General features: G+C 43.5%; 1 protein-coding gene across 3 annotated transcripts in view; it reads right to left on the reverse strand.

Moving 5' to 3' along the window:
* Nucleotides 1-59: 59 nt before the first annotated feature.
* Cbl (Cbl proto-oncogene) overlaps nucleotides 60-16,124 on the reverse strand; it is an 84,388-nt gene continuing 68,323 nt past the window's right edge. For all 3 annotated transcript variants that reach the window (XM_076576079.1, XM_076576080.1, XM_076576081.1), the window contains 7 exons: nucleotides 12,752-12,883; nucleotides 12,290-12,664; nucleotides 10,180-10,274; nucleotides 7,731-7,871; nucleotides 7,247-7,344; nucleotides 6,301-6,483; nucleotides 60-5,280 (listed from right to left, as the gene is read on the reverse strand). In XM_076576079.1, coding sequence (XP_076432194.1) covers nucleotides 4,988-5,280; nucleotides 6,301-6,483; nucleotides 7,247-7,344; nucleotides 7,731-7,871; nucleotides 10,180-10,274; nucleotides 12,290-12,664; nucleotides 12,752-12,883 — 1,317 coding nt within the window. In that variant the 3' untranslated portion in view covers nucleotides 60-4,987. The remainder of the gene's footprint in view (nucleotides 5,281-6,300; nucleotides 6,484-7,246; nucleotides 7,345-7,730; nucleotides 7,872-10,179; nucleotides 10,275-12,289; nucleotides 12,665-12,751; nucleotides 12,884-16,124) is intronic.

The following is a 16,124-nucleotide window of genomic DNA, read 5'->3' on the forward strand; positions in this document are numbered from 1 at the left end:
TGTCTAAGTTTTCCAGCCCAGTAATACACAAGAACCAAGTCTCCCATGCATTAAATGGCTGTGTGTGTGTGTGTGTGTGTGTGTGTGTGTGTGTGTGTGTGTGTGTGTGTGTGAGAGAGAGCGAGAGAGCGAGAGAGCGAGAGAGAGAGAGAGAGAGAGAGAGAGAGAGACTGCGATCACAGTTGGATCCAGATGCTGTGTGTGGTGCTAGGGTACTTCTGCTGAATTTTGAAGCTTCAAGTGCCAGATGACGACAGTGTTGGCAGTGAGGCTCTGGTACCTATGATAAGCTGCCTGCTCTGGGAAGGCTTATGTGGACAGAATCCAGCCTCAGTTCCTGACCAGCTCCTACAAGACCAGACTGAGAATCGGGTCCTCACCCTTTCCAACCCTTCTACCTCTCCTGAGACAGAATTAGCCGCAAGGATTGTTGAAGAAAAGAAAAATTCCAAATTGTAAGGGAGATGGTGATAGGTCCCAGAAGGGTAAAAACAAAACCTTTCCAACAAGGAGGACGGGGGACAAAAGCAGCTCAGTAAAAAGATAAAGAAGGCACTGGATTGGAAAGCAGACTGCAGCAAAAGCTTTGCTTAAACATTTAGTGCTCTACTGTGCAACTCTCAGTCAGTGGACCCTCAACCCACCGAAGAGATGAAGAAATCTGTAGCAAAAAAAAAAAAGGATAATTCATGAGGTATACACAAGAGAATCTCCCAAATATTATCAAAGCTACAGGAAGACAACCGGGGTTCACAGGAAAGTCTTGGGCCAATTTTAAGCAGGATAGCTCTATAATGAAAGGTAACTCTACACAATGTAGAGTTGTGACTACACACATGTATGGTCAAATGCAAACAGTGTTAACAACAGCCCATGGTTCACTTCCCAACACCAGTAAATCACCATGAGGTGGCAGGGGAGAACATACAGCTGACATTTCTGACACATAGCAATCACTCCAATATTTGCAGAAATTAGCAAATGGTTATAGTCAGGACAGTGGTTAGAATACTCTATTCAGTGGAGTGATCATTCCAGAGTCAGAAAGGCCAACAGAAAGAAGGGAAGTCAGGGAAGGCCAGCAGCCTTCTGATTCTCATGATGTGAGGTAGGAGAACATTCAGCATTAACACCATTGCTGATCATCACAGAAAGACTAAATCCTGTTAATGGTGCCATAAAAGAAATGCACAGCTGGTCCTTGGTTTGGTCTGCAAGCAAGTTATATTACAAAAATTAACTTGTAAATTTGCTACTTGGACCATAAAACACATTTTCTTTCCCACAGAGGAAATAAATATTTTAAATATTAAGAATAGTGACTCCTATCCATCCCAGATCCCCTCCCCAGTTTAAAAAAACCCCACAGAACAGCTGAAGGATGCCAGTACTACTATCACACACTGTGGTCCAGTGATAGGTATGTCTGAGAATTGAAAGAGGAAGAAAATGGTATGTGTGTGTGTGGGGGAGCTTGGGAGGAGGAAGAGGGGAATAAGTGAAGGAGAATGGTCAGCCAGGGTCAATTCACTGCTTAAATAAATACTAACATACAAAGGCTGAGATCATGAGCTGCCCAGTTTGTTAACTAGGAGGTATATTTCAGAACCCACAGGTTTTTAAAAACATTTAAAAAACTTTCACTTTAGAAGGACAGTGGGAGGGCAGCTAGAAAAGTCTAGTCCTGGGACTGGACTAGAAAAGCCTTGCCTGGAGCCCTGGCAAGACACTGACCCATCAATGAGGTGGCATGTAAAGCAATCCACAAAGACAGAGAGGGAGCAATAATCTCTGTTGAATAAGACAGCCTAATGAAGTTGAGGAAAAGGAAAATGTTAAAGCTGTTTTCTTAACTGTAACTCAGAGCAGGGAAAAGGGATGGGTTTGCCAAAAATAGCAAAACTCAAAATAAAGCTTGTTTACAAAAGGGCGACTGTAGGTAAACTCAGAAGAAGAGCCAAAGAATTAGAACTTACCATACAAATGGAAAATGAAGAATTGGCTATTGGTGCCTTCAAAGGAAAAAGAAATTCAAATTTGGAGACTATCTTCAAAATGAGTGGCATGAAACCTTCCTAAGGCTACCTAATAATATCAGGCCCAGGCCCCAGAATATCCTGAGAGCAAAGGAAAGGCCTACACACAATGGTCTCAAACCTTGATGCCTGCAGATACACATCTGATAAACCAAGCCAACCAAAGATGTGTCTGCCCAGCACAGGGACTAAACACCCACACACCCCCACTCGACACCCCTTTCAGAGCTGCATGGGTGCTCAGCAAAGGGCAGGACAAAACTGTCATTTCCCTAGATAGTATGGGCAGTAATTGCCACAGATTTGGTTTTTGTTTTCTTTTGGAGGCAGGGTTTCATGTAGCCCAGGCTAGCTTCAAACTTGCTAAGTAAGCAAGAGTGGCCTTGAGCTTCTAATTCTGTCTCCACCTCTTGAGTGCTAGGGATTCGAGGTGTGCCTCAGCACAATCTGTTCTATGTAGTGTGGGACTGAACCATGGCTTTGTGAATGCTAGACAAACACTCTACCAACTGAGCTACATCCTTAGCCCTCCACAGAAGACTTGGATACACAGAGAAGGGAAAAGGTATGTAGTCAATGATTTGTTTTCTTGATAGCTCTTCAGATAGTAGCTAATATCTGCAGGGAAAGAAACACTCCAATATAGAAAGACTGGGCCTGTAGCTTTTTCCTAGTTCTGTTGAGGTCTTCAAATTTTTGTTTTTAAATACTTTTTTAAAAATTTATTTAATTTTATGTATATGAATGTTCTGTCTGCATGTATGTATGTATGCACACCATGTGTGTGCCTGGTGCCCACAGAGGTCAGAAGAGGGCATCAGATCCCTCTAGATCTGGAGTGACAGATGGTTGTGAGCTGCCATGTAACTGCGAGGAACCCAACTTGGTCCTCTGCAAGAACAACTGCTCTTAACCGATCAGCCACCTCTTCAACCCCTGCTGTTTGTTTTGAGATGGGTTTGAGCAGCTTTGAGCTGGCACTGAACTCCTGATCATCTTGCCACCGTCTCCCAAGTGCTGAGATTACAGGCACATGTCAACATGCCTGGTTTAGGCTTTCGATATTCAAAGAAACACAAAATTGGCTGTCACAAGCTTTTTGACGTGGATGATAAGCTACTGTTTCCAACTCACTGCTATACAGAGGAGCCACTGGGTAACCATGACAAGTCAATATGAAGTACTGTAATGTCTACCCTGGGAACAGAAATATCTCTGAGGCAAGAGGATAAAACCCGGAGACCTTGAAGCATTCAGAAACCAAAAGAGACTTCAAAAGGTTTTAGTTGCAAAAATGTTAAGAATGGAAAGAAAGTATAATCTTAGTGGGTCATTTCTGTCTGGACCTAAAGAATAGAGTGGATTCATTAGAAAAACAGCTTGCATGCGACAGGAGAAAGGGTAAATGCTGCCAGGGAAGTCAGCAAGGCTCCAGTCAGAGAACTCATTGAACCCAAGGGGTCACAACAGGGACTTGAGAAGCAGGTCTCCAAACTGACTCCAAATCTTGATGAACTGTAAATACACAAACTACATTGTCCCAAATTGTCTTTGACTAAAAGATTTCAATGAATGATGTGAATACCGTGGATAATGCAGTGATTAGATTATATCTAGGACCCAATAAGAGGGCAAGGAAGGAGAAAGAGAAACCATTCCCAAAGCCCTAGGCACAGGAGCAACCAAGTCACTGGGTGGCACCAATGTAGGAAAGGCGGCACTCCTTAGCAAATGCTGTAAGGTAATTAGGGTTATCTCCGCTCCTTAGAGGGCAAAGAAAGAAGTCATTTCTGCAAGGTTAACCTCCCTCCTGTTCAAGGGAGAAATCCCTAAGCTGAAATTAACCACTGGCAACAAAGACTGAATAGGTAAGTCCTTACTGGTTTACTGTGTAAATCTAAACAGTATGTGACTGATGCTTCCTAAAAGCTCCATGGTATTTGGGCTGGGAAGCTACCTTGGAAACAAATGTTCTTCTGTTCCTGTTAGGTACAAAGACTCATGACCTACGTCGGAAACACAGACCTGGCACCAAGGCAACAACAGACTCCCAGACTATTTTCTGGGGAAGACACGGAATGTGTATGAAGGCCTCTATCTCAAACCGGTCACTAGGTACTTCGGAGAACTCAAACATCTTATCTAACAAATTCAAGGTTCCTACAGAACAGCACTTTGGAGTGACCAGTGTTAGCTGCTAGCACAATCCTAACTGTAACCACAGAATAGCACTTTCCTTCCCACCTATTCTACCAAATAAACCAACACCATCAGACATAAAAGAACATCCTGTGAGCCGCTTGGCTTCAGGTCACAGCAAGCCTACAGAACACCAATGAGGAGAGGGCAGAGTAAGGTGTCTCCAGGGGAAAGGACAGAGGGTATTCTCACACTGTAAGACTTAGTTAAGCACATGATAATCTAAGCCAGAGGGGAGTGTTGAGGTTGTAACATCCAGCAGGGCTAGGTGCAATACCACAGTAGATGGGAGCCTTCAGAGAGTCCTTCCTGAAGCTCTTGTGCTAACTCCCTGCCTGGATTCACTCACAGCAGGATAATCTTGTAATCATAGGACACAGACAGACAGACAGACAGATATACACACACACACACCCTTAATAAGAAAGTCTTAAATCCTTAACTAGGGCTACAGCACAGCACTTCTCTTTCTGTACTGTTCCAGGGGTAGGTTACCATTTAATAAAATCCATTCTCTCCTAATGGGACTGAAGGACTACAAACATACTTTTAAGACCAATACAACAGTGAAACACACTAGCTGCTCCATTTTCATTCCACTGCTTTGAAATCTTGGAACCATGGGTGTCAATACCCACAGAAAAGGCAGGACCTCACTGTGATGTCCCAAAAGAAGCCACTGCTTTCCTAGGTGCTCCTTGAGTAAGAGCCCAGCTCATGGATCCTCTGAAGCCATGGCAGGAAGAGATGTGCTAGGTAGCTACATGGGCAGGAGAAGAAATAGAAACAAATTCCCGGAGGATGTTTTTGGCCATCTCAATGTTGTTGTGAGCAATGACCAAAGCTTTCTGAATGTCCTGGTAGGAGTAGCCCTGACTCATGAGGCGCTCAATCTCACTGGAGAGCTGTGGTGAGGGGACGATGGCAGCGGGGTTAGCGGGGGCCCCTCCGCCTGGCTGAGAGCTACTTGCTTTGCGTTCAGAGTTGATTCTCCGAGGGAATGGTTTAGGGGGCCGCTCAGGAACTTGGGAACCCTCATTGAAATCTAAAAGAGAAAGGAAAGAAAATATTCGCAAATCTCGGGAAGCTCGAATTTAATGGCAATAACAGTAACAATATGCTCTAATAATATGCTCTTCTGTCACAAGGCTGGAGTTCTGTTTTTTGTTTGTTTTGAAACAGGAGCTCACTCTATAGCCCAGATTGGACTCGAACTCACAGCTTAGTCTCCTGAGTGCTGAGATTACAGTAGTGAGCTACCATGCCTAGCACAAGTCTGGGTTTTATTTATTGGCAGTGCTAGGACTGAACTCAGGGCTATACCCACAGTAGGTTAAATGTTCTGCTGCCGAGCTAGATCATCAGACTAAAAACTGAGTTTTAGATCTAGACTCTTATCACAGAGTGAAGAACCTTCTTCATATGTATGTCCCCATTCTTGTAACAGTAATTACGACTGAGAAGCATACAGCACCTACACTGTGTGTGATACTTAGCAACAAGTTTACACACTAACTACACTACTCCTTCTACAAATAAGGAGACAATACAGCCTAAACTGCAAAGAAGCAATTAGCCAGATTGGGTGGGGATCCTACCTACAAGGGCAACTAGATGCTAGATCTTTTCTATCAGCTGTTCTGAAAGTTATCTTCAATCTCCAAAGTGACAACTATTCTGGTTGCTTCCCTACCAGGCGGCCACAGGTGCAAGAGCAGTCCTGGATACCAGAGACCAATGTGGGGGGCCCTGGGCCCATAAAATATGTATTTGAGGGCAGCACACTCCTTCCCAGTTGGACAGGGCTTATGGGGGAAAAAAAAAAAGAACTTCCATCAAGCCTAATACTCAGAAGAGCTAGAAGCCCTGCCCTCCTCTCCAGGAGGAGCTGTGGCTTAAACACCACCTACAGAGTGTCACTTCCTAATGTGGGACCTAGAGCCAGCTTTCCACCACTGAGATACAGTGCCGTCTGCTACCTCCACTCACTGACTTCCTACCAGCAAAGAGAGAGCCATGACTTCCAGTTACAAACAGAGGCCAGGCAGGCAGCCTGCAGACTCACTTGTCATGGGGTCACCGTCCAGAGACAACCAGCCAAAGGAGGAACTGGCATTAGAGATGTCAGACAGAGTCCGGCGAGCCAATACAGCTGGCACAGGCGGCTTAGGCACATCATACCCATCGTCCTCGTTTTCTGATTCCTCAGGGCCAGTGCTGGTGTGGGCTGTAGCCAAATTCCCTTCCCCTGGAAGAAAGCTGGTATAAGCTTTGTCCTCTCCTGACATACTTCATCCAGAGGCATCCATTCATTCACCCGTGTATACAACCATTCATTTCATTCACCAGTTACTCAAATGTCTACTGTGGACTAAATACCACTTGAGGCCCTGTGGATGGAGATAAAGTAAAACCAGCTCTCTCCTGAACATGGCAACAGTCATTCTTGCTAAGGTCAATAGCTGCCGATGGCAGACTCAAGTGTTATTTTAGAGCTTCCTATCCGCATTTCACCTGAGAAGATTGGCCAAAGGGCTTGTGTATGCAGGCTTCTTGAACTTTCACCTTGATAAAACTGTTTAACCTGGGAATTGAGTATTTACCACTCACACACAAAAGAATTTCATCAATGTAATGGAAATAAAAGAGTTGCTAGTACTGAGATCCAGGCTATATAACACAGATGTCTCCAGGCCCTGAGAGCAGGAAAAACAATTAGGAACTAGTGTGTAAAAAGGAAATAAAGCAAAAGCAGGGCCCATCTTGTACATGAAGACATTTTGCCAAAGAGTACTGAGAATAATTTTCTCTTAGGGTAAGCTGTCTTAACCAAATGTTACAGAGCATCCCTATGGTTTTCTTTTCTTTTTATTCTTGAGACAGGGTCTTAGTTATGTAGGCTAGCCTGGCCTCAAACTTGCAATCTTTTGCCTCAGACTCCCAAGTATTAAAATTACAGACAGGTGCTGTACACAAGCATATCAATTTTGAAGTACAAGACAGGTACTCACCAAAGGCACTGTTTTCCGTCACAGACAGTGCTTGGGACTGAATGTTATACATTGCTTCATACGTGCAGCTGTCAGTCTGCTGGTCACAGTCACACGCTCTGAACCACAAAGAAGCACAATGGTCTTCACAAACAAAATTGGTATTTGCAAACTTAAGAAGACTAACCTGCTTCTAACTGCCTTGACTCTCATTCTTTTAAAACATATTCTTTTTGTACCAGTACCATTAATAAATACTGTGAGACTGACTCATGATAAGCTAAAGGTGTACGTGTTTTGGAGGTCACTATGGCACTGTGCAAACAAAGCAACTGCTTACTGATATTAGAGATGTAAACATTTCAGGGTCTGGATTTTTCCTTCTGCTTTCATTCTGACTAGATAATGTTATGTACAATAAGAAAGCTAGCAGGTGGAAAACAGTAAGTGAATTAATTATCTGAGTAAATATACTTGGTTACAACTGGGGTTGTTGTGAGCGTACCGTGAACTCTGGGTTGACTCTAAAGGCCGTTTGGGTTCTGGCTTCTGAGCCCCTACAGGCCTAGATGTGGGAGTCATATACTCCGTGTCCTCTTCACTCTCCCCCTGCTCCCCAGGTGGCAGTTTTGGCACAGGAAGAGGCCTGAAAGAATTAAAAAAAAAAAAAAAAAGGTTGGAAAACTTTCAAGTATGAAACAGATTTAGAACTGATACAACTCAATTTGACAAAACAAAACAAACAGCACCTAGGGCACTGTCATTTCCACTGACCATGGCAAGTATTTAGGAAAACATGCACCGACTATACATTTTACTTTCAATTGGTCCAAATGTTAAACTGGGATGGGCAGTAGGTTCCAGTTATCCTTAACTCACAATTAAGTTTTGTTACAGAGCTCCTGTTAGCATTCTTTTTCTTTTTCAAGACATAAAACAAGGAACAGCAGGTGGCTTTCTAACAGAATGCTAGCAATGTGCAGCAAATCCCAATACAAAAACCTGTCTATGATAGTGAGATTACACAGCTTGTCAAAAGTATTATTCTAAAGTATGATCTCTTTTTCTCTTCAATATTTCCTACCAGAAAAATCTAAAATAAAGAGATAAAAAGTAACCTGGTCATTAGCATCCCACATTAGTCCTTAACTTCTGACTCTTGGATCCTTCCTTCCTTCCTTCCTTCCTTCCTTCCTTCCTTCCTTCCTTCCTTCCTTCCTTCCTTCCTCCCTCCCTCCCTCCCTCCCTCCCTCCCTCCCTCCCTCCCTCCCTTTTTCCGACAGTGCAGGAATCAAACCCAGGACCTTGCACATGCTAGACTGGCTACATCCCTGTGCCTCTACTTCAGGGATCTTGCTATTGCTGCACATATTATGTAATTCTCACTGAGCTTTCTGCACTAAAACTTCTCAGCGGCTGGAGAGGTGGCTCAGTGGTTAAGAGCACTGGCTGCTCTTCCAGAGGATTGGAGTCCTATTCTCAGCAAGCACATAGCAGCTCACAACTATCTGTGACTCCAGTTCCAGAGGATCTGATTCCCTCTTTGGGTACATCTCCATGGGCACTGCCTGCACATAGTACACAGGCATATATATTCAGGTACCCACATAAAACAAAAAACTTAAAATGAATCAAAAACTTCTGCAGTCCTACCTTATGAAAGGAGACTAAGTCAAAATACCAACATTTTAAGAAACATGACCTCGCCTCATGCTTCTTAGTATCTTTTTTTGCATATTCTAAATAATCAACAAGAAGCATTTGCATTTATTTGCCTCTCTGTATCTACATAATGCTTTCCTGATTATAAAAGTAGTACACATTTTTGCCTGTTTGTTGTTTTGGTTTGTTTAGTAGCCCTGGCTGGCCTGGAACTCACTCTATAGACCAGGCTGGCCTCAAACTCAGAGATTCTCCTGCTTTTGCCTCCAGAGTGCTGGGATTAAAGGCATGTGCCACTATAGTACACATTTGAAAATCACGGCACAGAAACATAACAAAACCAAATTGATACTTTTTTTGTTTTGTTTTTCGAGACAGGGTTTCTCTGTGTAGCTTTGCGCCTTTCCTGGTTCTTGCTCTGTAGACCAGGCTGGCCTCAAATTCACAGAGATCCGCCTGGCTCTGCCTCTCGAGTGCTGGGATGAAAGGCGTGCACTGCCGCCGCCGCCGCCGCCGCCGCCGCCGCCGCCGCCACCACCACCACCACCCGGCTAAAATTGATTCTTTGAAAAGATTAATAAAATGGCAAGACTCAGCCAGGCAGTGGTGGAGCACGCCTTTGATCCCAGCACTCGGGAGAGGCAGACCCAGGCGGATCTCTGTGAATTCGAGGCCCACCTGGACTACAGAGTGAGTTCAGGACGGGCTCCAAAACTACACAGAAAAACCCTGTCTTGAAAAACCAAAAAAAAAAAAAAAGGGCAAGACTCAGCAAGACTGACCTATACACACGTAGAAAGGTATTTCAAAACACAAAAATGACAGCACTCATAGGCCAGAACGGGAGACTTGTGAGGTTACCTTTTGGTTTAAGATCATTTTTATTACTTTGTTATAATAAAACATGAGATATTTATGAGTGTCTACAAATGGGTATGTGCACATGAGTGCAAGTGCCCAAGGAGGCCAGAGGCACTGGATCCCCTGCAACTGCAGTTACAGAAGGCTGTGAACCTCCATCTGGGTGCTGGGAATCTAACTCAGGTCCTCTGGAAGAGCAGCAAGTAACTGAACAACTGAGCCACTTGTTTGTTTGAGAAGGAGTTTTGCTAGCTTGTAAACTTGTAGCAATTCTACTGCCTTAGCCTCTCAGGTGCCAGATACAGGCATGCACCAACCACACTCAGCTTAGAATTCTGAGTCTGAGGCCATCATTGTCTACCTAGGGAGGCCTTGTCTCATGAAAAAGAAATACCCACTGCACAGAACGAACACAGCTCTAATATGCTTACCTGGCAGCCAGAGAGTAAATGGCATTGGCAGATGAGGAAGGCTTGATTTTTGGGTGCTCACTCTCTGAACCTGCTATTGGACTGCTATTCATAGTCTGCAAAGCAAGAAAAGGTCTGAAAAGAACTCTTTCCCAACAACAGCTAAGTATCTCTTCTTATCAACCTACTGGAAAAAAAAAAATCACAAGAATATTAACATAGCCACAGACCTCACAAACCCAAAGGTTATCACACTATGAATTCTGATTCTGAAGGAATTTCAAGTGGGAGAGTCAGAGAGAAGAAAGCTAGGGAATACCTTATTCATTCTAACTCTAAAAACAGATGAAACAAATTAGTTGTCTACAGAAATATCACTTCTAGCACAAGTCTACATCTAAACTCAAAATGGTTATTCTCCATTGATGCTACTCCAGAGTGCCACCATTGGGTGCCACTCAAATGTTACCATCTTTTCTGTGAACCAGGAAACAGTCATCACAGTGTCATCACAGTACTCAATTGTATTCTTCCCATTCTATCTCCTCCTCCTTAGTTTCCAACAGCCTTTTCAATTCACCCACCAAAGCTCATTCCAAATTTGATGTCTGTTAGCCAGGTTTAAACCATCAATCAGTTTATAAGAGAGTTCATGTCTTACGTCTTTTCACCTACTGACAAGTTTCCAAGCCTTTGTGAATTCTTTTCATGAACTCTAAAGGATCCACCTTGCTGGGTGGTGGTGGCGCATACCTTTAATCCCAGCACTTGGGAAGCAGAGCCAGGAGGATCTCTGGAAGTTCAAGGCCAGCCTGGTCTACAGAGTGAGTTCCATGACAGGCACCAAAACTACACAGAGAAATCCTGTCAAAAAAAAAAAAAAAAAAAGATCCACCTAACCTATTAACTTCTGGTAAAAACACTTGGTTACTGGCATCAACTACCCTACTACACACCACACACACACACACACACACACACACACACACACACACATTTTTGTTTTGTTTCGAGACAGGGTTTCTCTGTGTAACAGCCCTGGTTGTCCTGGAACTTACTCTTAAAAAGTAACATGCTTTCACAAGTGTGTGTGTGGTGTGTATGTATTTTTTTTTTTTCTGAAGACTTTAATAATGTGGGTGAGTGTTTTGCCTGCATATACATATGTATACCACATGCGTGAAGTCAGAAAAGGGCATTAGATATCTTGCAACTGGAATTATATGAATTTGTAGGAGACCATGTGGGTTCTGGGAATTGAACCCAGGTCCTCTGCATGAGCAGCAAGTGTTCTTATATGCTGAGCCTCTCTCTAGCCCCCTTGTTTCTTTAAAATAATAATAATAAAAACATTTATTTATTGTGTGTATGTAAGAGCCACAAGCTAACCTTCAGTATTCTCTTCTCCTCCCTTATTACTTGAGTCCCAGGGCTCACACTTGAGTTGTCAGGCTTACCAACAAGTGTCTTTACCTACTGAGCCATAGTATCAGCTCTTGGGTCTTTCTCTCCTTTCTTTATTTGAGACAGAGTCAAATTGTGTAACCCTAACGGTCCTAGAACTTATTACGTAGATGAGGCTAGTCTTGAACTCAAGATCTACCTGCCTCTGCTTCCCATATACTGGGATCAAAGGTGTGCACCTGGCTCCTTGGGTATTTCTTAAGCAGACCCCTTTCCAAATTCACTTCTTTCCATATCATTCTAGGAATCAAACTCAGATTGGAAGTGTCTTTACGCTGAGCCATCTCAGCTTTTGTTTATATACGTCTTCTAAGTTAGGAATTATGCTCTCTTTGAATTCTATACAAAACCCACTGAATAACTTTGACTCAAAATCAGGCATAGTTGTGCATACTTGTAACCTCAGCTACTTAAGGAAGCTGAGGCAAAAAGATCAAGAATTTGAGACCAAAACTCTGTCAATAAAACAAAACACTTTTCCCCCACCCCAGACAGTCTCTCTACACAGCCCTGGCTGTCCTTGAACTCAGAGGTCCGAATGCCTCTGCCTCCCAAGTGCTGGGATGAAAAGTATTTACCACCATACCCAGTTCAACAGAACACTTCTGATCATAAAATGCCACCCACAGATACTTCTAGGCTAAATGGTTTAAAATTTAGGACTCACCATGGAAGTATCCAGACTAAATGTGCTTCCAAGTCTAGGAACATCTCCTCTAGGTTCCATTTGTGAAGGCAATGAGAATGGAAGTGAGTGCCGATTGGTCAGTTCTCTTCCATTCCAAGGATCACTAGGGCTTGGGGTAGCTACTGGTACTTTCGGGATTGGCCGAGGCAACCATGAGTCCCCTGGGCGGCTAGAGGGGACAGGGGGCAGTTTGTCTCTAGATGGGCAATCGCCTGGTGTACAAGGCAGGGGCCGTCTCTGAGGTCGTGTTTCTGCTCCAGAGTAAGGCCGGTCTGGAGGGGGTGGTGGTGGAAGATCTCGAAGTGTAGGAGGTATTGGCAATGGTTTGTCTTTATGAAGGGAGCCAGAACCAGCCTATGGAAACAAGATGGAAACAAATCAATCAAAACCACTTTTATACAAGAAAGGCCCAGCAAAGTGCAGAAATGGATAATGCTTTGCCTTGGAAGTAGTTCCCAAAACTGAAGTGCTGGCAGGACCAGATGCTCGCTGTTGTAGAAGGTCAAGTCTTGGTGGCACTGGAGGGAGGGAAGCTTGTGGGGCCATGGAGAATGGAGAGGAAGGCCTTTCCACCTAGAACCAAGGAGACGTACACAGGTTACTCCTGTCTAGGGAACAGCATCTTTGAATCCTAAAGCTACATACAGCAGATACTATGTGATCACACAAACCTCTAAAATCACAGACACTTTTGGAATCCTGGACTATGTTTATATCACCATAAGAGTATATCTCAATCAGATAGGAGGCTACATAAAAGAGCCTACCTTACAATTTTAAAAATTACAACAACCCTCTTACTACCTTACAATTTTAAAAATCACTACAACCCTCCATCTCTTCACCTTTGGAGAAAAACAAACATTGTCAAGATTAAAACTAGGTAAATGTGCTTGCTGTGCAAGCCTGGCAACCTGAGTTCGATCCTAGGAGTGCATATAAAGGTGGAAGAAGAGAGCTGACTCCACAAAGTTGTCCTCTAGGGGCTGGAGAGATGGCTTAGTGATCGAGAGCACTGGCTGCTTTCAATTCCCAGCAACCACCTGGTGGCTTGCAACCATCTCTAGTGGGATCTGATGCCCTCTTTCTGGCATAAAGGCATGTGTGCAGGTAGAGAACTCATACATAAAATAAATAAACATTAAAAAAAAAAACCCAAAAACACAGCTGTCTTCTGACTTCTATAGGAATGCCACGGCACCCAGCCCCCATGGACAATCATGCACAAACACACATACAAATAACAATAATAAATAAAAAAATTTAAAGACAAAAGATTTATATGATCTGGAGAAAAAAAAAGCAGAGTAAGAAAGATTCCTAAAAACAACCAAAATATGCAGGAAACACTGAAGAGACAAAGACAGACTGATTGAAGCCTCAAAAACCAGCTGAAAATTTAGCTTAACATTAGAACTAAAAATCTTAAGTTATTCATCAAGTTACCTCTCACTCCATCAGTATCTAGTCCAGCACTTGCTGATTTCCCCTAAAGACCTTCAAAAATCTATCGCTTCCCCTTTGTTCTACTCATTTAGTCAAAACCTGACTTTATTATTAATAATAACAAGCTTCTTGAGCTGGGCACTATGGCACTCTCTACTTCTATAAGAAAATAAGGACGGGCAAACATGAAAACCGTGGATAAAGGGCAAGAAAAGTGAGGAAGAGCGAGGACACCATGATTAGATGGCAAGAGTGAGTGAGGTCACTGCCGGGTAGCGGTGGCGCAGGCCTTTGATCCCAGCACTCGGGAGGCAGAGACAGGTGGATCTAGGGAGTTCAAGGCCAGCCTGGTCTACAGAGTGAGTTCCAGGACAGGCACCCAAACTACAGAGAAACCCTGTCTCGAAAAACAAAAAAAAAAAACAAAAAAAAAAAGAATGAGGTCACTATGGTACATAGTAAGAAGAGTGAGGTCACCATGATTAGATGGCAAGAAGAGTGAGGACACAAACGAGCAAAGCCACTAGAATCTAGAAGTCCTCGAAGCTTTTGTGATTTAGCACGGAGGTGACTTACCTTTTTAGATTTCATTTTTAGTATGTCTGTGTGAGTGAGTAACAACTGTGTGCAGGTGACCCGGAGGATGGAGGATGGTACCAAATCCCTCTGAGCTGGAGTTCAGTGTAAGTGGTTGCAAGCCCCTTGACACGGACATTGGGCACTGAACTTCAACCCTTTGGAAAAGCACCAAGAGGCCTTAACCACTGAGCTACCTCTCCAAGTCCCTGAGCTGAATGAATGCCTATAATTAGAATTCTAGAACTAAGCCGGGCGGTGGTGGCACACATCTTTAATCCCAGCACTCGGGAGGCAGAGGCAGGCGGATCTCTGTGAGTTCGAGGCCAGCCTGGTCTACAGAGTGAGATCCAGGATAGGCGCCAAAAACCAAATAATAATAATAATAATAATAATAATAATAATAATAATAATAATAATAATTCTAGAACTAGCCACTTTTTCTTAGTTAGGGTTACTATTGCTGTGATGAAACACCATGACCAACTAAACTTGGGGAGGAAAAGAGTTTATTTGGCTTACACTTCCACTTCACTGTTCATCACCAAAGGAAATCAGGACAGGAACTCAAACAGGACAGGATCCTGGAGGGAGGGAGCTGATGCAGAGGCCACAGAATGATACTGCTTACTGGCTTGCTTCACATGGCTTGCTCAGCCTGCTCTCTTATAGAACCCTGAACCATCAGTCCAGGGATGGACTCACCCATAATGGTCTGTGCCCTCCTCCATAAGTCACTAATTGAGAAAATGCCTTACAGGCTGGCCCACAGCCTGATCTTATGGAGACATTTTCTCAGCTGATATTTCCTCCTCTCAGATGCTATAGGTTGTATCAAGTTGACATAAATCTAGCCAGCACAACACCACTCCTAATTTAAGTGAATAAAAATATGCTATGATATCAAAGGCCCCAAAAGGTTACCCTTTCATCTTTTCACAGATTATTTTTATGATTTATTTTTACTATTTTAAATTATATATGTGTGTCTGTATGTAGTCATTTGTATGTGAGTACAGGTAACTACAAGGTCACTGAAGTTGGGTCCCCCAGGAACTGAAGTCATAGGTGGATGTGAGAGGCCTGATATGGATACAGGGAATCTTAGGTCCTCTAGAAGAGTAGCATATGCTCTTAACCATTGAACCATCTCTCCAGGCTCCCAGAAAGGTATTTTAAGAACTTATTTCTCTCAAAAAATGAAAAAAACTAAAGCATGGGATGCAAGAAATAAGCCTTTGAACAGCAGAGAGGCAATCACATCCCATGAAAGGAAAGGCTGCCGGGTGGTAGCGCACGCCTTTAATTCCAGCACTCGGGAGACAGAGGCAGACGGATCTCTGTGAGTTCGAGGCTAGGCTGGTCTACAGAGCGAGTTCCAGGGAAGGCTCCAAAGCTACACAGAGAAACCCTGTCTCTAGGAAAAAAAAAAAAAAAAAAATCAAGAAAAGGCCTCAGGACAACAGGAAAGGAGTCCATTTAGAGAATGAGCAGCCCAGATGGAGGGAGCCCAGGTGACTCCCGAGTATTATAACACTGGATTATACGTTATCTACTGCACGGTATAGCTCATTGACAGCATTTCTTTCTTCCTTTCTTTTCTTCCTTCCTTCCTTCCTTTTTGAGACAGGGTTTCTCTGTGTAGTCTTGGCCATCCTGGAACTCACTCTGTAGAGTAGGCTGGTTTCAAAACTCTTAGAGATCTGCCTGCCTCTGCCTCTCGAGTACTGGGATTAAAGGCTTGTGCTATTACCGCCGGGTTTAGCAATTATTTCTTAATGCAGCTCCCTGA

The sequence above is a fragment of the Peromyscus maniculatus genome, chromosome 7, assembly GCF_049852395.1.
Source record: "Peromyscus maniculatus bairdii isolate BWxNUB_F1_BW_parent chromosome 7, HU_Pman_BW_mat_3.1, whole genome shotgun sequence".
In the NCBI taxonomy this organism is placed as follows: domain Eukaryota; kingdom Metazoa; phylum Chordata; class Mammalia; order Rodentia; family Cricetidae; genus Peromyscus; species Peromyscus maniculatus.